Genomic DNA, 25,776 nt, shown 5'->3' on the forward strand with positions numbered 1-25,776 from the left:
TTACCTTGCACCTATTCACTCATTCCTGTAAGTTTCTTGTAACCCATCTTTATTCCTTTATAAATTTTTGCTGATAACAGTCATCAGCCTAAAACTGAAATGTGTTTGAGGAGAATTCAGCCCTCTCTCTATTCTGCGTCAGCCATAAATACTTCCACTTTTCCTCATTTCTCCATCCATGCCTTCTACCTTATTTTATCCCTTCACTATTTCCCTGTAGTGATTTGTCTTCTGTTTCCAAATAATTGATAAATGATCCAATGCATTCCTGAAGAAAGGAAACTATATAAAATCATCAAATATCATTAAACATTAATCTAGCACAAACTCAGCAAAAACAGTTTCTCTTCAAATGACTCCAAATACTTATGAAGTATCTTCTTAAACTGGACTGTAGCAAGCAAAAGGCCATTTTCCTTTTACTGTGTTCACTTCCCCCGCCAAACATCCTTGACCCAAAAGGGTCTGGGAATAACTTAAGATTTGGCAGTGTAAGCGGTTTTTCCTCTTGGCTATCTCTCAGATCTCTAGTGCTTTATGCCGAACTCTGTTCCCTATTTAGGACCATCTTCCGACAAAACTAGAGCGTGTTTGGCCCACAAAAGTCACTGCAGTATTGGTAATCAAATTCTAACTGATCTTGGATTACTTTTGTCTAACTCCAAAGAAAAAAAATGAAGGGTGTTTTCTTTATTATTACACTGGTATCTTTTACTACTTTACCAAGAAATATGAACAAGTCTTCTTTATTCCAGCTGAAATTCAGTAAATCCCTTATGTCTTGTTTTCCAGGCCAATTTCCTCTGATCTTGGTCCCCAAACCCTTCTTTCTCAGGACAGACTGCCACAAGTAGTGTTTACCCTTCCACTAGGAAGGGCAACAAAAGATCTCTTAGGTCACTACCAAGGTCTTTCAGCACACTAGCAGGAAAGAGAAGATTGCTATTTTTCCTGCAATCCTCCCATCTCCAGCCTCATAGTAGTATCCAGTTGTGAGATTAGTCTGTGCTTTAGTAAGCAAGACCATCTCTTTACAGTCATTTTGAGGAATGACAGCTACAAAGAGAAGGTGGTAAGCATTAGAAAAGTTTTTATCAGACTTGTTCAGTCTTCATTGACAGCTTTACCCCAGGCAACAAAGGATATGAAGTCAGAGTGTATTTTAAGATGACAGGGTTAATTTTCACTCATGAGGAAGAAGAAAACCCCCACAAACACCATGATCACCAAAGAACGGATGTCCTTATTTATCTCATCTCTAAGCTATTCCATGACAAACTAGAAGCTTACCTGGTATCCTGATAAAAGACCAGCCATTCTGAGGTCTGATTCCCAACAGCCCTCCTGGATATTCCGGGAAGAACTGGGAGCACTGCTTCAGCCAGTCAGCTGCTAGTTCGGGGGCTCCATTGAGGACACACTGCTTGGCTTCTAGACTGCCTCCTTCCTTTAGTGCCCTGCGCTCATATTCTGCACTTTGATCATTGCAATAGAATTCCAGCGGCACAGCAGTTACCTACAAGTAAAATAATAATATTCTTGTTCACAAATTCTCCTTCATCCTTATTCCCCAAATTCCCAGTTCAGTTACCTTCCCAAAGGTTCAAATTTTAAAAGCTAAATCATTACTGACATGTACAAATGGAAAACAATCATAGACTGACTTAAAATAAGAAAAGCTGTAACACCCCACAAAAAAGCCCTATGAATGACCAGTTGTAGACTACTTTCCTTTTGATAAACAGCGCCTTGTGTCAACTGCTATGCAACTGATGGCAAAGCTGAGAGTAAAGAATGCTATCTTTGCTGCACATGTCATTTTGTCTAGATTTGTTTTTTAATTTTTGCCCTTCACAATCAAGTCTTTACCTAGCAGAAATGAGATTTACAAATTGTCCTCAGCAGAAACTCATGGTATAAATTTAAAATTAGGAAGACACATAAGTTAGGAAGGGAAAAAAAGATGGAGAAACAGCCACATTCTGGAGGAGCACACTTCTCAGGACTGACAGCTGACCTGAACAGAAGTGGGCCACAGGAACAGAGCCAGTGAGCACAGGATGATCTTCTGTTTCTTACAACCATCCTACAAATTCCTCACCCCATTACCTACTTCATCATATACAACCCAACTACACAGGCTAGTGTTGCAAACACAGGAACTCTGATTTTATGCTATATGAGTTATCTTGGAACATTTCCATCACTCCCACCCCCCACCCCTCCCAAACCTGGACAGAGAGTAGAAGGCACATGTTAGCCAAACTGCTGTATGCCCAGATAGCTGTAAAGTCCCTGAGTAAAGAGTCTGTTCCAGCCGACAAGGCTGCCCTTTGCACACTATATAGTTTTCTCTTATCTCTCCCTTACCAGGGTAATGGACAACCTCGAGATGCCATCCTGGGCTACAGATAACTGCAATGAGCACACAGATTTTGACTACTGGCCAATGAAGAGCAAAGAATCAAGATGAATGTAGGAAGTCTCTCATCAAGGATGCATCTCCTCAAGAGAGGCAAGGAATGCTGCACTACATAATCTGATGTGTGCTCTTCTTTTACTAGATGGAGCAGAGGATTGGAGCTTTAATAGCAGATCTGTAGACACAATGAATTGTGAATTTCTTCCATTCTCTCCAACCCACTGGCGTAATGAAAACCAAAAAGAGTAACAGACAAAAGCTCTGACACCTATCAGGACAGTCTATTCTCCTGGGTTCTTCTTAAGATCCTTCACCAGGAGTTAAACCATACAATTCAAAGCAATGGAACAATTACAACACTTTCACTCACATGCAAATACACAATTCACCATCTAACACAAAATTCTTTACAATAAAAGGCAGACTGCCAACTTCTTCCTATCTTTTCTGAATATAGGTCTGCTTGGGGCCAGAGTTCTGGGTAGGCGTTTACATAAGCTATTTATAACCCAGTTTGCAAAAGAAAGATAGTAGAAACTTTCACATACTATCAAGAGACCTAGAAATGTGTTGTAAACTCCCTTAAATTAAAAATCCAAACTAAAATTTAGTATTAGATAATTAACTTTACAGTATGTACTTAAAACAGAGAAAAGTTAGGAATTTGCAATGCTTTGTTTATAGGTTTATTCACTAATATAGGAAGCAAATATATCACTACTTTAGAAGCCACAGTTTCTGTATTTCAGAAGTAGAATTAAAAAGATTATTATCCGTGTAGATTCATGTATGTTAGAGCATTATCATGAATCCTAACAGTCTGGAGAACGAACAAACACATTAACTAAAGGACTATGAGAAATAATGCAATGAATAAAATAGGAACACAAATGAAAACAACTTGTTAAAGTTTTCACATTTTAAAAAAGGATGCAGAGCTGCACAGCAAGAAATACTAGGGAAGTCTGTAGGCTTTGATGGTGAACAGTAAACAGCTGAGTTTCTGGAGAATTAGAAAGGTGTGGGAATTCGTTTGATAATGGGATAGTTGAAACATTAAAGACAGTGAAAACATTATCTTTGTATTGCAGCTGAAAAGTTTTTATGTTTTTGAAGGGGGACAAATTTCTTGTTCTAGCTTACTCTGGTATGACATAATTGACTCCTACATACTGAGAATTTTTATATATATATATATATTTTTATTTATATATCTATCTATATATATACACACACACATGTGTGTGTGTGTGTGTGTGTATAATGTTATATCAAGCAAATGAAAAGACAGGATTTTAATAGCTTAGCTAAATGATAAGCAGTAATATAATTTAAATGTCAACAATTTTGAAGATTCTTATTGTACTTTAGAAATGTAAGATGAAGGTAACAACTCATACCTCAGAACAGACTGCCTGACATCTTAGATGCTGGTTACTCCTCTCAACTTTTACCAGTTAACTCAAAGTAAAAGGTATTAACCAAGATCATCTTAATGGAAAAGACTGTAGCCTATCCCTTTTCTAAAGGAGCTCTTCTCCTTATAGGAATGAATTCATCTCACAGTTAGCTATCTTTGCAAGGTCCAATCTCTTGTTTAAACCAATTCTTGAGCATAATTATAGTACATATTGAAGCAAAAACAAAAAAGCATGAAAAATCTTAGCAGTTATGAGAAATTATTTGTTTTGCAAGATGCAAAGAGTTATTTTTAAGCCAGACTGGCTTATAGGTTTACATGCAGTGTCACGTGGAATACTGCAAAGTGAAAGGGACTGGGTTAAATAAGATTTTGTATACATTTCCACTACTTACACTAACTTACTCCACGTTAGAGTTAATGCTATCTTGTACTGCCACCTGCAGTCAAAGCATAGGACTCTCTTTTGTGCAAGCAGATAAAGCTTCTCACAATTCAAAATTCAAATCTTGTTGCCTGAAGGACTGATGTCCAATGCAAACCATGGTAGAGACTTACATTGTTTCTTTTAAGGGACACTATTAACTCTCAGACTTCTGTTCACATTTCTATACTGGACAGACTGGAACAAATACATTTTCAAACATGGGCAAATCTGTCATATTTACTTCCGGGACACCTAGGAGTGATAGCCACTACACACAAAACAGAGCAAGCTAATATCTAATACAGAAATGTGGCCCATCTAAGCAAATAAACACCGAGATTTGTATACCAAGATTTTTATAAGAAAAATAAAATCACATTGTAAAATTCTACAAGCTATGTTTCAGTAATGCTTTACCTAAAGGAGGAGCTATCAAGAGACAAGCTTGAGATGAACTGTGTGTGTGCTTCAGAGTAGCCTCTATATTAACAGGAACAAATCTTCCCACATAGGAAGTATGCCTGTGTAACAGCGACTAACATCTGAGAACATTAGACTATCTTTATTGTCAGCTTTTTTTTTTTTTTTTTTTTAAATGCATACACACACTTTTAAGGTAAAGCTCTACATCTTTTATACCATCTTACAGGAAAAACCAACATAACCGTAACAGACAAAAATTTCCCATTCAAGCTTGTTTATGCTTTTACTCTCTTTTTCACATGGAGCAGTTGTTTTTGTCAGGCTTTTTTATGTGGTTTTACTCATAACAAAAGGTAATATAGTCCTGAGTGCTGGACCCTCGTGTATATCAATGTATTCTTTTCAAATAGACTGAATGTAAGACTCACAGTTCAGAAATACATTAAAAAAATATTAAGGTGGTAATACATTCACATATCCCTCTCTCCCTAAATTCAATGACTTAGTTTAGGGTAATTTAAAAACGTTCCCTGCATTTAGGTCCATGCAACATTAACCCTCTAGACATTCTAAGATGTCCAGAGGCACTTTGCACTGCAGTACCCATGACACTGCGATCTATTAAACTGCTAAACTAAAATGAACAATAATACACTGGACTGAATTAATCAGCTTTCTAATGGAAATACAAGATCCATCTTCCAAGTTACTTGTTTGTGACTGAACCTATCTCTATTCAGAAAAATTGCCTGCAAACAGATACAAAGAAAACCGCAGCACTGAAAACCCTCCTCACCCCCCAATCCCCCCCCCTCCATTTTCCAAGAGCTGACACATAGAAACGTACTCCTATTGCCATCATTCGCTCCATTAACTTCCCAAACTTCATCACAGGTCAAACAACAACAGAAAGTTATATTTTCTGGGAACACTGGAAACTTATGTGCTCTTTCTGCTGCTTCAGGTCTCATACCTTCCTGCCAAAAGTTTCTAACAAGCATAAAATTAAGTATTTGTATTCCTAGAAACAAAAAGCCATGCCTCCACTTAATCATTTTTATACATCAGTCAAGCCAAAACAAATAACTTTCATTTACTAGAATAAGTCAGATATGACCTCTCTTCTCCTTTCCCTCCCCCTCACTACCACCCTAGTCTTTTAGCTCAACCCCCCTTCTGTCTTTCTAATCTACAGGAAGTAGCTGATGTCTCTTCGTAAGTAATACTACTCTAGGTAGAGAGCGCCACAGCTTGAAGGAATCTGAAGGAGCACGGGCTTCACATTTACTTTCAGAATTACTGCTTGCTCCTGAGCAGGTAGTATGTCGAGCCTGGGAAGTGATGAAGCTGGGCTGGATTCCTGCCCCCGGAGCTGAAGGCAGGGACGAATTCCATGCAAGGAGCGGCAGACAGGTGCTAAGTACTATCTGCCAGCCTCCCTTCTCCAGAGGCCAATGTATCATCACCTACACAGCCACATCTGATCAAGCCTACAGAAGTAACATCAACACTGATTAAAGAATAGAACATCTGGGTGGCCTGATAATAAAAGTCTACTATTAGCCTATTTTTGTATCATTATTACTATTAAGATTCCTCTTTAAATAATGGGGATTTTATTGGCCTGCTAATGCTTCAAAGTAATTGGAAGCAGATGTCCTCATTCTTAGCCCACTGACGCCAAGTTTTCACTATATCTCAGGTAGGATTTTTCCCCAAGAGCAGGTGACCAACTGAGACTCCTGGGTATGTGATAATATATGGAAATTTTCATAACCATAAAATTAATTATTCCTTGCAAGAGAGTGAAAGCTTTTCATATTTTATTGGACCATAAAGCAATGCAAGACAAGTCTATTGTATTAGTTATTGTTTGTAGATTTGCAGTTTCTCATTTAGATTCCTTCATCTCCCATTTACTAAGCTGAGAACAACAAAGAACTACACAGCAAAGAAAAAAAAACAGAAAATAATTCAAGACGACTGTCTCTCAAATTGACTATGCACTGCCTACTTGGTGATGCACAGCTTCAGCTTTCTCATACTTAACAGGAACAAGGATGTGCCTAGCAGTCAGAGATATTTTTGCAAACCTTACCTCTGTATTTCACCCAGCATCCTACAGAAACTGCATGTTTATCTTAATTTTTAGCTGTTTCCTCAAAACTGAAGTTCATCCAGGCAACTAGGAGAAACAATATTCTATAGTTCACCTTTTGCCAAAAGCCTGGGTCAGAACCTCCTCTTTACAAAAGGTTAYTCTGCAGATGGAAACTCTCCATAGACATGCTTATCTATTACAAGGTCAGAAATGGCAGATTCAAGCCCAGATTTGAACCATGAGTACATTTTGCCCAACTTCACCAAGATACAGTAAAACAGAATGAAAACAACAGCCATACACTTATGAAGGTGCCTTGAGTCAGTCCAGCAAACTTCAGCTAGTAATTTCAAAATTCAGTTACTAGTGAATAGACAACCCAAAGCAGTGCCACTTAATACCAAGAAGATTTAGAAAATGCCAGCTCAAGTAATCCTCACATACTGGAACCTGATGTTTCCTTTTTGGAGCATAAGCTGACACAATGACAGAGACTGAACACTCTTCAAAAAAGCATTCCTCCTCAGCCCCTTTTTGTCAACACAGCTGCCAAAAAATCTCCCATCCTATTTATATACCATACCTACATCCTCTTCAGATTACATGGGAATAATCTGTTTGGCAATCTGTTCTATAATTTTACAGCTTTTGGTATTAGGAGAGAAAGTGAAATCTAGATATCTCTGAATTACTCCTGTTTGTAGCATCTTATTACAACTGCCCTTTTCCCATCAGTACACATCACAGTTATTTCCCCTATGAAAAAAGCTCTATAGAATACAGTAGGCAAAAGGATATCCTTACAAGAGTTTTACCCAACCAAAAGAAAGTAATAGAACATTCTGTTCCTTAGACACAATTCTAACAGAAGATTTAGAACACAATAGAAAATACATAATTTACAACTTAACTTGGACTTACCCGCGGACTGGCTATGCACAGGAAGGATGGCAGCTCAGTCACCTGGCAGCACCGTGTACATGAGGTAGCTGATCTCCTTCGATGTATGACATGATCTGAATAGCCAGTAACTGCTTTACAGTAGCTACTGAACACGAGGTTCTAAAAACAAAATTAAAATTAAGAAATTACTATGCCTATAAAGAGAAAATCCTCTGAAATCATACAACCATTCACAAGAAAAAATGACAATGAACATTCACCAAATATTTCCCCTGAAAAGAGGAAACTCTATACATCTCCTGCAGTGACAGTGTACAGGATCTTCATCTTATTATCAGAATATTTAAGTCTTGAAATGGTTGAAAACAGAACAGCCACCAGTCATCTTTAGCCTTTATGTTCAGTTGGAAACAAGTTTTTCCTTCTTCAAACCTTTTGACCTTAGCTTTTATGATGAAGGAAATACAGGAATATTCTAGTAGGTCTACTCACACTGTAGTGTGGGTAGTAGGTCTACTCTCACACTGTTTTCAAGATACTCCTTCATCTAGTCTGCATGGGTAAAAAGAAATCTGGAAGGGAAAAGAGCAAGACACTAAAGAAAACTTTATTGGTATCTTTGTATTTTCATCTTTTTCAACCTTTTCTTCCCTTCCCATGCAAAAGGGCTCTGAATTTTATCCTAAAGGCTCTCAAGGTGCTGGCATGATGACTGACATTCACGAACACACACATGTACAAAATCTGGAATTTGCCACATATATGTCAATGTCCTTCTGACATTAAAAAAAAATATATATATACTGACTCAAAATCAGGGATATTAAGATGACACTTCAGTTCAAATAAATAAGAGCTCTTTGAAGGTGCTCAGCTCCATGCAGAAAAATAACAGAAAATTGTTTTCTTCAATTACATCAGTTACTATATTTTCTTTTTCATTGTAAATATCTGCAAATAATGAAGTAAACTGCTTATAGATTAAGCCATTCTTGTTATTTTTTATTCTGACTGCCTCTTCTACATAGAACATAGCAATCTGTTGCTATGAATATAATTACGATAACAGGAACATGAGACCATTATTCTGAATAGTATAGGAGACAAGCCACAAGGAAAGAAATGCTAAGAGATATACCTCTTGCTGCCATAGGGTCACAGGACATGCCCTACTGGCATTTCTAGCAGTTCATTTAGCTAAGTACAAAGTAAACAGAATCCAAAACTTCAGCTTAGTTCTGTCCCAGTTCCTAATGCATCCAAATTAACTGCATGCTATTGCTAATTTACACAGCCTCCCAATTTTTTAAAATCCCAGCGTTTGAGGTTCTAAACATCAGGCCACAAGACAGAAGCAGACAAGCTGTAGATGTCACACACTGGATGCACACATTCATGCATGTGTGATAGGAAAATGCTAGAAAACATCCACAGCAGTAGGCTGCTAAGATGGATCATGCATCCTTGGTCACTTCTGCTTCCAGATGTAGATGCACTGGGCAAGATGCAGATGGCTAACACATAGATGAGGCCACCAGCTAAAATTCACATGCCATCAACAGACCTCTAACTGATACGGTTAGTTCACAGTTCTCCTGTCTGCCCCCCGCCCCAATCACAAAAGGAGAACAATATAATGAGAATTACATTATATGCAAGAGAGACAAGTACTCATGGTCCAATAATTTGGAACCTACAGACAGAACTAAATAGACCTACTGTACATAAGTGCTGGCACCACCTATGCAATACATTCAGTCAGTCCAGCAGGTAAGTGGGTCCTCCAGCCACTACCAGTAGGACTTGTGGTCTGGAGCTGGCAAAAAAAAAATCATACTCTCTGACTGAACGTCTGCTCTTCAGTGGGCAGAAAGAAGCTGACAAAAGGCTTTCTCTGATTCCTAGCAAGGCTAAAGCACAGGTCAAAGCTTGGGCTACGCTGGGCAACGCGAAGTGATCTCAAAATTGACGCTTACTTGGCCACTACTTCATCAGTAACGCTGGCTTAAGCAACAACTGCTTCCACTTGTTCATTGCTGTCCCTGCAGAGCCCCTTTTTATTGTTGCCATAGCCATCTGCACATATTAAAAAGCTGATCAAGATGAAAACAAACCCTTGCCCCTCCACCCCAGGTTAGTTCTAGGATCTTCACCACTTGGCAGAACAGACTAGCTGTGTGGAAACAGCACAGTGGGCAATGCAGGGCTGGGATGCTAACACTGGCTTACTCACCTGAGTACCAGAAATGATGGCAGTGAAGCACCAGGAACATGCAACTGAAAGGTGGACCAACTCTTCCAGCACCAGCAAGACATTCTTAAATCAGCTAAGGAATCCTAAAGTCTCTCATAGAGTATGGTTCCACAAAACACTAGGAGCTGAATTAATAGCTCACTGCTGCCAAAAAGGATGAGTAGTCCCTTCCCCACCACATTTCTGTGCCATTTCTTGTGCTAGCTTTATCACCCTCATATCCCTCCACAAGCAAATTTAGCTAACATATAACCAGAGAACACATTCAATAGACACCAGAATAGAAGATATTCTGCAGTTTCTCATGGAGGGATCTGAGAACATAAAAACCCACATCAGAGGGGGAAGGATTCAGTGGCTGGGAGGAAAGAAGGGAAAGTGAGGACCAGAGAGGAATTGTGACTTCTCTCAGCAACAGCAAGCTGTTAGACTGACCCAGAACAACTGTTTTAGCTTAAAGGACCTCCCCAAGGCCTGTAACCTGAGGATATAGTTGATTTTATGGTGAGCAATCAGTGTTGTGTGCAGTGACATGAGGTTTCCAGTTAAGTCTTATGACAGCAAGTGCTGGCATACTGATTGTGGCCCTGGTTGTTAGAGAGGTTTGTTAACTTTATTTCCTAGAAAGTGAGGCCATAGGAGATAGATAGGAAAGGAATTCCACTTTCTCATAGACTATTATTCAGAAACAATTAGCTAACAAACTGTATTTCCAAATCTATCAAAGGAATGTAATTTTGCTATTTAACTCTCTTTTGGAAGCCAATATCAAAGAGTCATCAAAGATGGCTTCAGCCCAAATAGAAGACACACAGAGAAAACTTCTAAGAAGGCATTCAAAATAAGAGAAAATATATTATTTTTGTATACACACAGTATTAGAAGCAGTTCTTGTACATGGACGTTAGTCTAGTTCTCAGCTCCAGGCTTCCTGTGCACAAATCATGAGCAAGTCACATGAGAAACATCCCTCTCTGAAATCCACGAAATATACAACCATTAAAAATTCATGAATGGAGCAGACAATAGATATAACAGGGACAGCAGAGACTGGCTGCCCATCAGTCACCTACACGGAAAAGACTGGGTAAGGTTACAGAACAGAACACAGCCACAGCTCTAAAATGGATCATATACTTTAGTACAACAAAGACAAGAACACAAGAAGAGGACTGTTAAAAAATAATAATGTACACATTTATTGCAAAGATGCAATCAAAATAAGCATTGAAAGAGACTGCCATATTGCAAACAGGGCTGCAAATACATACAGGTAATGGCTACCAGCACTGTCTGAAGTTCATTAACACCCCTTATTTTTTATAAATAGAAAATGCGGAAAGCGAAGGAGAGAACAGGTGAAATCTGATCTTAACAGATCAGATTTTATATTAAATGGATGCATACAAATTAACACACATGCTGTGGAGGTGCTGAATAAGGGAGAGGAAGGGAATTCACACTGCAAGAAATTTCTGTGTTGACATGAAAAAACTCATGGTACCTTCAGACAGATGTTACCTTAATTTTGAAAGATGCATTAAAAATAAATCTTTTTTTTTGTTTACTGACCTATTTTTATAGTTTGTGTCTCACATCGGAAATGCTGGTCTGAACAGTTAAGAAAAACCTTTCCAGATTTATACCATTTCCTTTTTCCTCTGTTTTTTCCCCTCCCCAATCCCTATATGTTACTATCTTACAAAACTCTAGATGAAGCCTCAGGGAATTTTACATGAAAAAATTCTCAAATTTGGGCCTTTATAAGAAAGTGACCTTATTTTAACTCAGGATGATAGGTGCTGTTAAAAGTAAGACATTTGAAGGGCATCTCATTTTCAACTGTTCTTTTTGTTTTGCATTTTTGTTAAGATGTTCTATACGTAGACAAAATTCTGCAAACATAACTTATTTTGAAGTGACTTCAAGTGGTAACTTTGTCTATCATGGAGGTTAGAAAAAAGTTCTTAAGAATCCTTCATAATCCTAGAGCTAAACTTCCTTTAGACTTACTAGGGTTATCACAAGCATGCTGTATTGCATACACTGTTGAACTCTGCTCCTTAGCTGGCTGTTTTCTATGCAAGAGTCACTAGTTACACAAGTTAAAACAGTCACAGCACTGGGGCCCCCTGAGAGTCAAGTAATGGCTTCCTGAAAAACAGAGATAATTTGGAGAAACCAAATTATATATTCAAGTCTTCCCAGGTTGTGGTATAGGTGGGATTATAGTCTTTCCATAAACTTTTCATTCCACTAATACTATTAAAAGCTAGACATGCATATTCTACATCTCACATGTAGCATCTATAAGGCAAATTCGTCTTCTGTTCTTTAAGAAAAAATATCAATTTTCATTTCATTATTTATACAGACTAATCCAGAAGATTTGCATATGTAGATTTCCTTTCTACATATGCAAACATGAATTCTACCTTCTAAATACATACAACTGTGCTCACAATTACACTGTCTTCTATTCCTTTATTGCTAGGCTGCAACATTTATGAGAACACAAAAGTTTTCCTTGGCCATACAAATGAGAGGACAGAGCTACAACATAGTTTCAGGGATAAGCATTACACAGTCAGTACACAAATGGCTGAACATAATCTCAGAAAAATTACTGCAAGCAAATCAATGTATGGTAGACATTTTACCAAGCTACATATGGAGTCACGCAGTACTTACACCAGCACAGCCAGAGTTAACCGGCCTAACAGAGTTAACACTCTCAGTTGGCTTGCTCTTTGTTTGATAACTAAGAGGACTCACTTTGTTGGCTTTACTGTTGACGCTGCAAAACATGACACCAAGCCCAAGGTTGGTTTCCTACTGCTTATGCATCTTCAATTTCAACTTCCTCTACACGCTACTCAATTGAATTCTGGCTATCTCCTTTCCCATTCCAGAGTCATGAACAGAAGCAATGATCTCTAGAGAAATTTGGCTTACCCAAGCAAGATCTCACTGCTTCAGAAAAGCTTTTTTCACTGCATATATGTTAACCATCACTTAAAGAACAGTTTCAGCTGTACTCTAGATGCTTTCCTCACTCTGTGCTTGCAATTTTGTGAACTTTTACCTTCCAATGGAACAAACTGAAGGAGCTATGGTGCAGCACAGGAAATTAACAGCAATTTAGTCATGAAAAGACAAAACATTCTCACTCACATACACACACAGAAAAGCTTAGAGAAAATGACCTTGCATTACACAGTAAGATGAACATATTTGGAATCTATCTGCCAGCAGCAGAAGCAAATTTCAGAGTAGAAAGACACCACTGACAATGCTCATCTACCAACCCTGAAATACTGCCAAGCTGAAGTCTGCTTATCCCAGTTGCTGCAACAATATTGAAGTTAGAAATAAGAGGTGGTTTCAAACAATCAGAAAACCAGCACCATAGTTCTCCTAATTTTTTCTACATATCTTAAGCTAATATGCAGAACCCATCCCTGACAAATCATAAGTCTAGTTCTGTTGTACCAGAAATATTTTTAAGATTTCTAATCCAACTAACTTATTTGTTGTACAGCAAGTTTTTGAATGAACCATTATATAGTAGGCCTATTTTTCTGCTTAGTAATCTGAACTTTGTGTTTCTAATATAGCAGGCAAGAGAGCACACTGATAGAGCCACCCTGTTTCCAAGTTTATGTTTTCTTCTGTTTTCTCCCTCGTGAGGATTTGCTAATGTCTGCACATCACTGAAATTTTGCTTACCTGCAGCAAAGTGCAGCTGTGCAAGTTGGGGAAAGAGAGCGGAAAATTTACATCAAGCAAGAAATCTTTGTTTCTCAAACAATGTGACCCCTGCTGGTTCTCCCCTTCTGTCTCCACCCAGGAGCGCAAGTGATGGAGCCTGTAGGATGCTTTCAGAGACAGGAAAAGAGCTAACCATCTGAAACAAAGCATATTAGACATATTTTTTCACTGTTTTGTGAAAAAAAGGCTTTAATATATTTAACAACACAGTTCCATTTGACACAATTTTTTTTCAGAATTTCTAGCTTACAGTGCCCTGACTTGAGGGAAGTCATTTTTGCCAGACATTTTCCAATTATATTGTTCTTATTTTTATTTTTTCTAAGGTGGCTTAATTGAATCTTAATGATGAAATAAGAATACACTTCGAAGCACTTCAGAGGTGCAGGATTCACTTCACTTCAAGGGTGAAGCACTTCAGGATCAAGCCTGAGTTAGCCACTACTACTTAACACTGTACTCTGACTTCTCTGTCAGTTGCTCCATATATAAATTATTCACTATAACCTGCAGTATGAATGCAGAATATATCACAAGTATCATTCAGAGAGATCAAGAAAAAAAAATTGTATTATGTTAGTGAAACAAAGAGAAACAAACAGTCCTGCACCAAAAGTAACTGTAATCATGAAAGAATATGACACTTAAAAAGCCCTAAGCAGAACACACTTATTTATTAATAAGGCTTCCTTTTAATCTTAAGTTTCTTACAGTTACTATGTAACATCAGTTGCAGAGCACTTTACTTAAATAGATCACTTCCCTTTCCAAGATAAGGCAGTTTACAGCATTAAATCTTCCACCATCCTAAGCCCATGCCTTGGAATTCCATTCCACATTGCAAATGGCACAGGTGGAAATGAGACAATATGGCTTGGAGCTGAACAGCAGCTATCACAGCGCAAGGTGTGAAGGCCATGTGTATCAAAACATGCACCCAAGTACAACTGGTAAGCATTACAATAAACCGGCAGCCCAAAGTCGGGATTTTGCGTTTGACAATACCAGCAACCTACAATGTGTTCCAGAGTAAACTCTTCTCTCACCTTTTGATCATCCTGTGTATTTATAATGATGTAAAATCTTTGTAATAGAGTTTTGCTCTTGACAGAGGCATAAAAACTACCTTGTGTAACCCAGTCCTATACCTGGAAGAACACTCTAGAAATTACTATAACATTAAATAATGATAGATAAGTAATAAATATTAAGAGAGACAGAAAATGCAGGTTTACAGAGATACTTCTAATCTAATATCACTAGTACTTTTCTTTTAATTACTAAAAAAGGAGCGGGGGGAGAGAGGAAAAAAAAAAAAAAGAAAGGTCCTCACCTGGCTAAATGTCCCTGATGCATGAGGTTTGCCATTTCTGCTGGAGAGACATCAATAAACCGGAGGAAAGAAAAACAGCTTTCTTCATTGATGCCTATGTCACAGAAATACTAAAGTTAAGGCTGACACATTTCAGACACTCATACCTGAAAACAATGAGCGTACTTCACCAACTGTGGTAAATTCTATTCAAAATGCACACATCCTCTAACATAAAACAAATCTAAGGGAATAAACTGGAGATCCTAATTTAACCTAGACTTTTTAGAAATACTGAAAATTTCATCTTAATTGCTGTTCCCTGACTCCAAGTTTCAGTTCAATTTCCAGTCCGGGCAAGAGAAGGACATTTACAAAGAGAAATGGACGTGCTCTAGGCCAGAAAAAACACGCAGTTTATTTGGCCTGCTAGGAACCAACAGGCAGCGTGCCTGTTTGGCAATCAGAACATGCATCTCCCAGACAGCCGGGTAGGACACCCATACATCAGAACGGCCTGCCGACCAGGCTCCCTCTCACCCAGCCAGTGAGTCAAATGGTCTAGGAGATACTGGGATTGGGAGGGGAATGGGAACATTGCAAGAGGGGATAAAGATACAAGAAACATGGCAAGGGTTATGGAAACACTGCAGTGAAGTAGGGGAGCAGCAAAGATATGTTTCACTGTTAATCAAGAGAGCCTTTCAAGCCCACCCACATGCACTGTGCATCCTCAATACCATTCATGTCTTTTTATGTTTAACATCTGTACAGAAAAATTACAACACCCCAAATTAATGACTTCCCCAAATATTTTCCCTTTATGGTATGTCAGAAAGAGTTCCCCTAGAAAAAGCCCATTACAAATACCGAACCAAATGAAGACCACAGTAATCAACAAGACACACCCAAGAGCATTACAGCCAAGTGCAGACTCCTGCTGCTGCACGCTGGTTCTTCTTGACAAGAGTTTTGTGTAGGTGAACAAGTCCAGGCTAACAGATTTCAGCATAACAATGCAGCCATTATATGCTCGTGCTTTTTCTCCCCAAATTTTCCCTACCCTAGCAGCTGAGCAATCTGATTCTCTCTTTTAGCAAACAAATTCTATCATCTATAATGTTAAATTGTACTTATCAATATAAGCAGATTATTTGTTTTTTTTCCTCATTAATTAGATCCAGGGTCATTTTCATTCCCCAACTTCTTACTTGAAAGAGAAACCAGGAGTTTAGCATGCAATACAGACTGTACTAAAACGAATCCAAGATTTCCATAAATTAAATCTGTGAAAAATTCACATTAGAATATAAAAGCAGCATTAATTCTTTGAAGCAAGTTAAAACAAGGTAGGAGGAATGGAACAGGAGACTGAAATAGAATTAAGCAGTGACTAAACAAGTCTTCTGTAGACTATTCTTCTATCTTCTTCCATCCTTTCCACACTGGGCAGATGAAATGTATGTGCTGACTTCCCATCAACACGGGACAGTATTATATGCAAGTGTGCAACCCAAGTGGTTTCCCAGGACTGTAAACCTACCCTTCCTATGGAAGAGAGACTGCTGGATGTGGTCTGGTGCAAATGGCGAAAGTAAAACCCGTAACCACCTGAAAATGAAAACAACAGAACAAACAAAACCATTAAGAAAACACTAATGAAGACAACGTTCAATCACATAGACAGAAAAAACAATGTGATGTCCCCAAAGCAGAACAACAGTCCAGTTCTTCATGATAAGCAACTCAACTTTCCAGGTATCTGGATAATAGTTAATGAAAAGCACCAGTCCAGATGCACTATTATTAATTTGACACTGGAACACACCATTGTTCTAGAATTGCATTTTATGTTGTAAAACAGTTAGTCTTATCTTCAAAAATGGTTTTCTCATCTCTGCCAATAGAATTTCTCATAACTGAGGGCAAAAAAGATTAATCAGGAACTGCCAGAGACAAGGGAAACAGCAGACTGCACTCAGGCTGCTTTTACTCATCCAAGGTAAGCATTACGAGCTGCCAGGGCACCAGTAGATGCTCACAGCATTCATGTCACAACGAAGACATACTGATAGCTTCCTTAAACATGAAAAACCACTCAAGGGAAACCTTTTTTTTTTTTTTTTTTTTTAAGAATTCTCTACTAAAGCTTAATCCTATTACACATCATCAGCAACAAATCTAAATTCCTTTTCCTCTTCCTGACTTTCCCTTTCAACAAAAGGGATATTTGAAGACAAGGGAAACAGCAGACTGCACTCAGGCTGCTTTTACTCATCCAAGGTAAGCATTACGAGCTGCCAGGGCACCAGTAGATGCTCACAGCATTCATGTCACAACGAAGACATACTGATAGCTTCCTTAAACATGAAAAACCACTCAAGGGAAACCTTTTTTTTTTTTTTTTTTTTTTTTAAAGAATTCTACTAAAGCTTAATCCTATTACACATCATCAGCAACAAATCTAAATTCCTTTTCCTCTTCCTGACTTTCCCTTTCAACAAAAGGGATATTTGATGACCATGATTCCACTAAGAAAGAGCATCAGATATCAGATGTTTAACAGCTGAATAAATGAAAGGAAACTAGGAATGCATTGCTAGACCCATGCTATTTAAGAACATCAAGTAAGGAGGTTAATTAGCACTTACAAAGCTAAAATAAGTCTAAGTAATACTACTAAAAATGCTAAGCTGGAGAGGAAGTTGAGTTGGCTTGCCTGTCCCGTGAGTGGTTAAAGACCCTGATCAGTCCATGACGGTAGATGAACTTTGAAATCTGATATGGCTTTAGGGAGATGTGAAATGGAGACCAAGTTTCTTGTCGTTCAAACAGCTCTGGGTGATTACACACCTATAAGAAAGAGAGCATGTAAAACACAAGGGAGGAACAAATCTAGCCCAATGCTGCATTTACATCCCAAATCAGCTAAGACTATTGATCACTCAAACTCTAATATTGATTAGCATTTCACAGCTATTTTAGTATATCTATTCAAATTTGAATACCACATCGTTATCTTTTCCTATTCACATCACCTCTATTGTGCTCTTATTCAGAGGTGAATGTTTTCTTCAGCAATCAATTTGGAACTAACCCCGTTAGCAGAAGCATTTGGCAGAAGCTCTTCTACTCAAACATCACATTATACTGCATCAGAAACACAGCTAAACCGCATGCACGTTTGCTTGCCTATGTCAGAAATTTTTTTCATACGGTGTTTTCCAGAAGTCATATTTTAGCTCTGAGCTAATGACTGATTATACTTGCGAAAAAAAAAAAAAAAAAAACCCAAACACAAAATAGTCTTACCTTCCTGAACTGCATGACTAGATTCATGAGACTACTAGTGGTGTTCTGTGCTTGCTGAGTAGTGCCCATTGAGGACTGCAACAGGTCATCAATAGAGATTTTGTTCTTCAGAGCTTGGTACAACAGCTTCTGTCGACTTGTCTGCTGGCAGTACATAAGAATTTCAATCTGCAAAACAGTAATGAAGTTTTAGCCTTTTTCTGCTTTGAAAGGGAGCAAGACCACATCAGTACACATAAGCCAGAGACAAATGTATCTTCAGGAAAACATATATAATTTTCTCAAAGAATACACATAGGCAGCTGCAATCATATATGTAATTCAGGATCCAACCTCGGAGGGACTTCCTAACCAATGTGTTTTGGAAGGCTTAGGTGATGATGTAGGAGACAGACCTTTGAACATTAAGCACAGCTAAGTAAACAGATAGATTCTTAAGAAGCTCTGAAAACTTCACATCTACAGCTGAACAGCTTTAAAAATCTGGCCCAAATTCTACTATTAACATGCTACCAACTTGGAGTCTTCTTAAAAAGTTGTCAGGAGCCCATGATAATCACAGATGTATCACATAACAACAGAGTTTGTGGGAAGAGTTCCAGTTTTGGAATTTAGAAGCATGTCAGAACAAAGAAGGAGGAAGCTTCTTAACCAGTGGTCCCAAAGCCAGGGGACATGCTGACCACAAGATCATTCAGTATTGCTAACATCCACAAGAAATGAGTATAATGTTGCCCACTATGCGCTTCGTGCACAGTACAAGCAAGCAAAACCAACACTAAATCCGTGCTGAACCCTTCTCAACATCCACTGGAGACCTTTATAACCCAATCACTTGTCCTTCACTTTACTTAGTAATATTTCTGTCATCCTGTTCAGGCTTAAGGTTGTTTTTTTTATTATTTATTTATAGCTCTTAATAAAATGTTTTTCCCTAGAATAAGAGTTTGTTAATTAGAGATTCTTCAATTGCATTCACATCTGAAGAGACTGATGAAATTTGGTGCCAAAAATAGAAGGTCTGTGAAAGGTCTACGATCAAACTTCAGGTATGCAGACTAACAAATTAATTTGTAGAAAACAGCACTAAACTATGACAATGAACTTATATGAAATACTCATTTCAAATAAATACTTTTTCCTCACCTTATCTGACAACTCATTTTCCACATCTTTCTTGATTCTTCTCAACATGAAAGGCTTCAGGATCATGTGCAAGCGGGACAGCTGGTCTGAAATGTAGAATAAGGGGAAGAGGAACAATTACTTCAGGAAAAGTATATTGTGTTCTACAAATTAAGCCTCTTACTGCTCAGCCATTTCTGCTCATATGAATACTTACAGCACAGGGTCGGTGTTTCTGTATTGAAAAAACTGAATTGAAAATTGAAAAAAATATATATGTATATATTTTTATATATAATATACACATTTATAATACATGCATGTTTTACATATATTTACATATATGAAACATATATTTATAATATATACATGTATTTTTCCAACACGTCTTCACTGTATATTTTTCCACTCATAAAGCATGCTGCATTATAGTCAGAAACACAAAATTCCAAATAAACTACATAGTCCATAATGTTCCAACCCAATGCACTCTTTGCTTTACATGACATTCTTCATATATAAAATGATAGATGAGGTTTATCCATTGATTGTCTAAAAAGACAGTAATTTTTATATTAAAAATCTGTTGCTATTACACATGGCACTCACTCTCATCAATGGCGGATTTGTTCTCCGCATGGCTCTCTATGTCCTTAGAAAACCACTCATTGAACTCTTCATGGGAATCAAACAACGTCGGCATGATAAAGTGCAGCAGGGCCCAGAGCTAAAAAGGAGAGGAAAAAGACAGTGACTCAGCAAAAGTCATCCTACTGCGGACAAAGTAATTGGGGATCCCAATCTTTTTGCAGCTCTTTATGTGCAAAGTCACTTTAAAAGATCATAAGGCATGGCAAACAAAAAAGTTTTTTTTTCCATTTTATGCTGGACAAATGCCAGATATATCAACTTATCAAAACACCATCAGAAAGCAATGATGTATACAGGGCAATGATTTTGGCCAACAGAAGAAGCAGCCACCAGGGTTATATTTTATTCTATAATCTAGGTAAGACTAACCATCAGGTATCTTCTTATTGTTATTCAAATGCATGGCACATACCCAAATTTTCCCTCCCAAAGCTGATCCGATATATATTTGCCAATGGTCTGCTACAAACACGATCCCACAACCATGCAGATAAAGTGGATTTCTCAACTGCTCACTAACATATGGGATATATTATTGAAAAGGTAGCTCTTGTGAGCTCCTGAATACCTCAGCCATCGTGTTCTGGATTGGGGTCCCAGTCAATAACAGTCTATTTCGACACTGGAACTGTAGTAGGATCTTCCAACGGACACTGATAAATAAAAATCAAGAAAATCATTAAAACTGAATTTGTACAAGGAATGCGAAACAAAAGTAATTTTGAGAGCAAGCACTTCCAGTGATCTTCCCAAGTGACTTTTGAGGTCACTGGATAAAACTACCATGAGTATAATTGCTCCCCCATCTTCCAAAAGACCATTACAGGAAAAGGTTGCTGTTTACAAATCACAAAGAAATCATTTATTTTATTTTTTCTAAGTATCTTTTTTATTCACTTTTTTAACACAAATGCTTAGATACTAATAAAATGTCATCAGCAGAATACTTAGCTTTCCAAATGAAACCATTGTTATGAATCAATCATTTCATGGTGGGTTTTTTTTCAGACTTTACGACACTAAGTGCATAGGCCGCTGCAGGAGGAGTGCCGAGCTGTACGCGGCAGCTTCCAAAGAATGCTGAGGAGGCAGACTTAGGTCTGAATTAATCTCCCTCTAAAACAGTTCTCATGAAAATGGAGATTTGATGTGTACAGTGGCAATTGTAGGAAAGGGTATGACAAAGCACCAGAGAAGTAAAGATGGACAAATCTGTTACTTGGAAAAAAACTGAAAACTTCCTGGCACAAAGTTCTAAGACAAAGATGGGGCTTTACTGCAGCTTACAGTATTCACAGGGTTCTGCCCTATATTGGTATCTGTAGATGCCACTGAAGAAGGAATCAAAATAATGTATTTAATGGAGGCAACAGATTTTACACACCTGTTAAAGGCTACAGGTTGTTCACTAGGAGAATTCTGAGAGTGATTAGGAAAGAAGAAGGTAAACAGCATTTCACACCTTTTTTTTTTTCCACTGTCCTCCACTCTATGCATATTTCTGTCACAAACTATTTTTTAATTACGCTTCACATACTTGGAGGAGGAAAGCCTAAACACAAAAACTACTGGATCATTCTACCATCATGGAGTTGGAGTCGTATAGGTATTTAACTAGGTTTGATCCTTAAAGGCTCTCATGCGTGTTAATTTTAACTTCTAGCTACTTGCGCAATCTTGACGTTTTCTTAGTATTTCTTTGAAAGGTTGATGGATGAGGTAAGATATTGTTTCCAGTTCATTTATTACCTGGAGCTACTTTTGAGTGCTTGCGCTTCATCCAGCACCATATATTGCCACTTCACTCGCTGGAAATATTTCACATCCTGCACTACTAGCTGATAACTGGTAATCACCACGTGGAAAGGAGCATCCTGAGTATACAACGTCTTCTATAACCACAAAATAAGAGACAAATGTACACATGATGTAAACACATTGTGAACAGTTCACTTGTGTATAATGTGATTTCAGATTCTATTTCATAATCTTTTCTCATTCCTACTGCATTTTTTCTCTACCTGGCTTTTTAACTAATTACAAAAGACTGTTCAACTAGTGGATCTGAACTTCAGCCCACCTGCCCCTGAACAATTTCAGATGCTTCTTAACATGCCTGACCAGAGCCAGGCATTGAACCCTATAAAATGCTTTTTAGCCACATAAATCAGGAACATTCTGACAGGCCTACATGGATACAAGACTTGTGCATCCCTAGTTAGGTTACTCAGATAAAATAAACAGTTCTAGACATTGAAATTGCCTGCTTTATTTGCAGTGCTGTCGTTTCTTCAGCCGAATTCTGTACTGTCCTAAATTGCCCTGTACAGGAGAATCCTTCCGCTTATCTTAATGAAAACACTACTACATGGACAAAGAAAGAGAACTCTACTTTAGCTCTATTCTTTAGTTTGGTAGGGTATATCAGCAGTTTCTGCTCTACTCTGCACAAATCACAAAGATGGTCAAAGCACATGTGGATGTCAATATTACCTGACTCCAGAATTTCCTGATCACCTTTCTATCATGGGGATTTCCCCAGTAAGGTAGCACCTGGAACAGCCCAAAAGTACAAAGACATTATATTCAAATAAATACATACCTCTACCAGAATTTTATATTCAACAAAATGAACAAGACAGCTTTCTCCAAATGAACCAAAAGGGAAATGAATGATCTTCTTTAACATAGAGAAAAATCAGAAAGGACTTAAAAACACTTAGAAACAGAGCGTTCCAAACAAAAGTGTCAAGCAACTTATGCCTAGTATAAAAAGTAGATCATTCTATACTAAGAATCTCAAAATGTCCAGAAGCATCCATTACCCTTTCCAGTCAGGCTTTTCTAGAAATTACAACTGATACTTTGTTTATCGCAGAAAAAAGTTCACCCAGGACTTGTTCTCCTGTTGTTTAACCTTCTGTGTTGTTCCCAATCATACTGACTCAGTTGGTTTTATACATCAAAATTGTCCCTAAAGTCTGAGATAAAGCATCTGCTCTGGACATATTTTATAAAAGAATAAAAATAAAAGCACTACTGCCAGAGAATTTCATTAATCAATTTATAGCTTAGAATTTTATGGGTCCTGTTACTCAGAACAGGGATGCGGTGAACTAAAATAGGTCAGTTACTAGTTAGTAACATTGTATCGCCATCTTTTGTCTAATGAAAGAACTACATGGAAGCAGGACTGAAAGTACTGAATGCTGGTTTCTGAGGCCATGAAAGGTCTAAATGCTTCCATCCTGCAACTGATGAGCTCTATACAGGCCACACATTATTAAGTGCCTTTGGTTGAATGTTCTTTCAACCATTCTGACAGAAAGATGCTAGTAAAGAAATACCAAATTAATCAAAATGTAATTTGCCTTTTATTTTACATATTTTGCCACGGACTGGAAGAAATGAATTCACTGTGATTTACTATAAGCATAATATACACGTAACTCTGTATGAATGGAAGAAGGAACAAAACTGGTTCCAAAAAAATACAATAAAACATATGATTAATTTTTTATATGTTTACAGATATAGAATTTATCTTTTTTTTTTTTTTTTATACAAAATTCGGTTCTAGGAATTAAACAAACATAATGAAAACAACCCCCTAGCCCCAAAACAGCTACATAATAAGAGAAACAAAGACAATTATTTTTTAAATCAAAAAAAGTGAAAAATCCTCTTTTCAAAAGCATCCTGACTGCATACTTTGAAATGTCTTCCATACTTCATTCATGAAAAGAAGAAAGCACAAAATAATGCTCATCTATTCTACATCATGAACTGGTTAGATGAAGTTACAGAAAGTAAACAGGCAGAATGGCCAACTGCTCTAATGTTTTCTCCTCCGGGGTTTAAACACAGGTCCCCATTGTTTTTGGCTATACAAATATATCAGTGTTTTGTTTTGTTTTTAAGGTAAATCCACACTAATTTAAATATTTCTATTTCCCAGTCAGTTTCCTTAAATCTCAGTAATCCCAATTTAATCCAAAACACAAACCACTCAAGTTGCCCATTACTGAACTACATTCTAGCACAAACCTTCCTCAAATAGATACCTCAACTATACACCATAACCAACATGTGGTCTCATCATTGATTTGTACAAGTTATTTGATAGAAGTTAAATCCCTTAATACTGCTCTACTCCAGATTAAGAAATTAAATATTACTTATTGTAATATTTCCAAGTCTTTTTCTCCATCTCATTAACTAACCAAGACATTCAAAAAATTAGCCTAGATGTAACTGGTACTTACAGATATAACTAGACGTCTTTTATTTTTTTTTCATGTATGTTCTAATTAAAATTCAATTTGTTTAACAACTGACCAAAACCTCTTTGTATCAAAGGTTTAAATATTTGAGTTGTTGACATAGTAACTACAATCTCTTATCATTTGCAGATGTTTAACTGAAAGCATCTGACACTTTTGTCTATCTTTAATTCAAAAGTTTTGGCACTGTTTTGGTAATACACATTTCTTTCAAATCATCCTTTGCAACAATCCAATATTATCCACTGGAGAATATGTAAGCAGTTCTTTTTTCAGTAACTGATCATTCCTTGCTTTAACCTTACTATTTTTCCCCATTCACAATGTACCTGAAGATCTCTTTTTTTTTTTTCCCTCCTCCTCCTATCTTTTTGTCCTTATCTCTTTGTGCCTCACTTTTTCTTGATTACTGGTTGTATGCTTATGGTTCTTCTATCTTTCCTTAATAACAACTATATCTTCTCTAATCTTTTTGGAGTTCTGTTTTTGTTTCCATAAAACATCCTCAGATAAACTCAGATTGCTATGAAAAACTAAAAACACTGCTCTAACCCTGAAGCATGTAAAACTGAAATACTATTCTTGTGTCTGCTTCCAGGCCCTCACATTAGAACTGAACACCTACTCCCTGACCAACTTCAATTCCTCACTAAGAAGGTGTCTTTAAGCTGTTCTAAAATGACACCATGTGACATAAGAAAGAACATTTTTGAGCCTTGGATAACTGAATGCTCCAGAAAAACAGAATCACAGAAGAAATTGCAGAATCAGAGCATGAAGCTATAGAGCTTCAAATTTCAAGCTAATTAGTTCACTAAGATGTGGCAAAGAGGTCAAGAGAACAAAACAGTTTGCTTTTGAGACAATAGAAATAACTTTCCTGTACGTGCTCATTACCTTAAATTTAGGAACAAATCTGGCAAACTCCTGATGCCAGTTGTTAAGAGTAGAGGCAGGTGAAATTATTAAAAAAGGTCCCCAGATGTTCTCTCTCTGAAATGTATAGATTAGAACACACACACACAAATTAATTGGGGCAAAGGACAAAGAGACTGGTGTATACAGCATTACAACTACTAAATGACAATTTACTAAATGGCTGCATATGCACAACATACGAAAACTTCTACCAACAGGGTGATACAGAATCACTTGGAGTAGATTTAATGTTTAACTAAGACTTCTTTCACAGCAGCAAAGTTGTTCCCAGAACAATCACTGTTTCAAACTGGCTCACCCCTTTGTTTCTGGAAGTTGCTACTTTCACATTACTAACAGCCCCTGTCACTATGGGAAGGAAAAGACTTCAGGTAGCACTGGAAACCTTAGCTCCATCACATCACATTAGATAGGAATAACAAAATTGAGTCAT

The 25,776-nt window shown here is 37.5% G+C and overlaps 1 protein-coding gene across 1 annotated transcript in view; it reads right to left on the minus strand.

Moving 5' to 3' along the window:
* INO80 (INO80 complex subunit) overlaps positions 1-25,776 on the minus strand; it is a 71,421-nt gene that overhangs the window by 24,879 nt on the left and 20,766 nt on the right. The window contains exons 14-26 of the mRNA XM_026065804.1: positions 25,302-25,397; positions 22,615-22,674; positions 21,871-22,013; positions 20,690-20,774; positions 20,080-20,197; positions 19,492-19,577; positions 18,346-18,513; positions 17,753-17,886; positions 16,577-16,644; positions 15,055-15,148; positions 13,680-13,857; positions 7,715-7,855; positions 1,291-1,516 (exon numbers count right to left, since the gene is read on the minus strand). Coding sequence (XP_025921589.1) covers positions 1,291-1,516; positions 7,715-7,855; positions 13,680-13,857; positions 15,055-15,148; positions 16,577-16,644; positions 17,753-17,886; positions 18,346-18,513; positions 19,492-19,577; positions 20,080-20,197; positions 20,690-20,774; positions 21,871-22,013; positions 22,615-22,674; positions 25,302-25,397 — 1,597 coding nt within the window. The remainder of the gene's footprint in view (positions 1-1,290; positions 1,517-7,714; positions 7,856-13,679; positions 13,858-15,054; positions 15,149-16,576; positions 16,645-17,752; positions 17,887-18,345; positions 18,514-19,491; positions 19,578-20,079; positions 20,198-20,689; positions 20,775-21,870; positions 22,014-22,614; positions 22,675-25,301; positions 25,398-25,776) is intronic.

The sequence above is a fragment of the Apteryx rowi genome, unplaced genomic scaffold, assembly GCF_003343035.1.
Source record: "Apteryx rowi isolate R43461 unplaced genomic scaffold, aptRow1 scaffold_232, whole genome shotgun sequence".
Taxonomy (NCBI): Eukaryota; Metazoa; Chordata; class Aves; order Apterygiformes; family Apterygidae; genus Apteryx; species Apteryx rowi.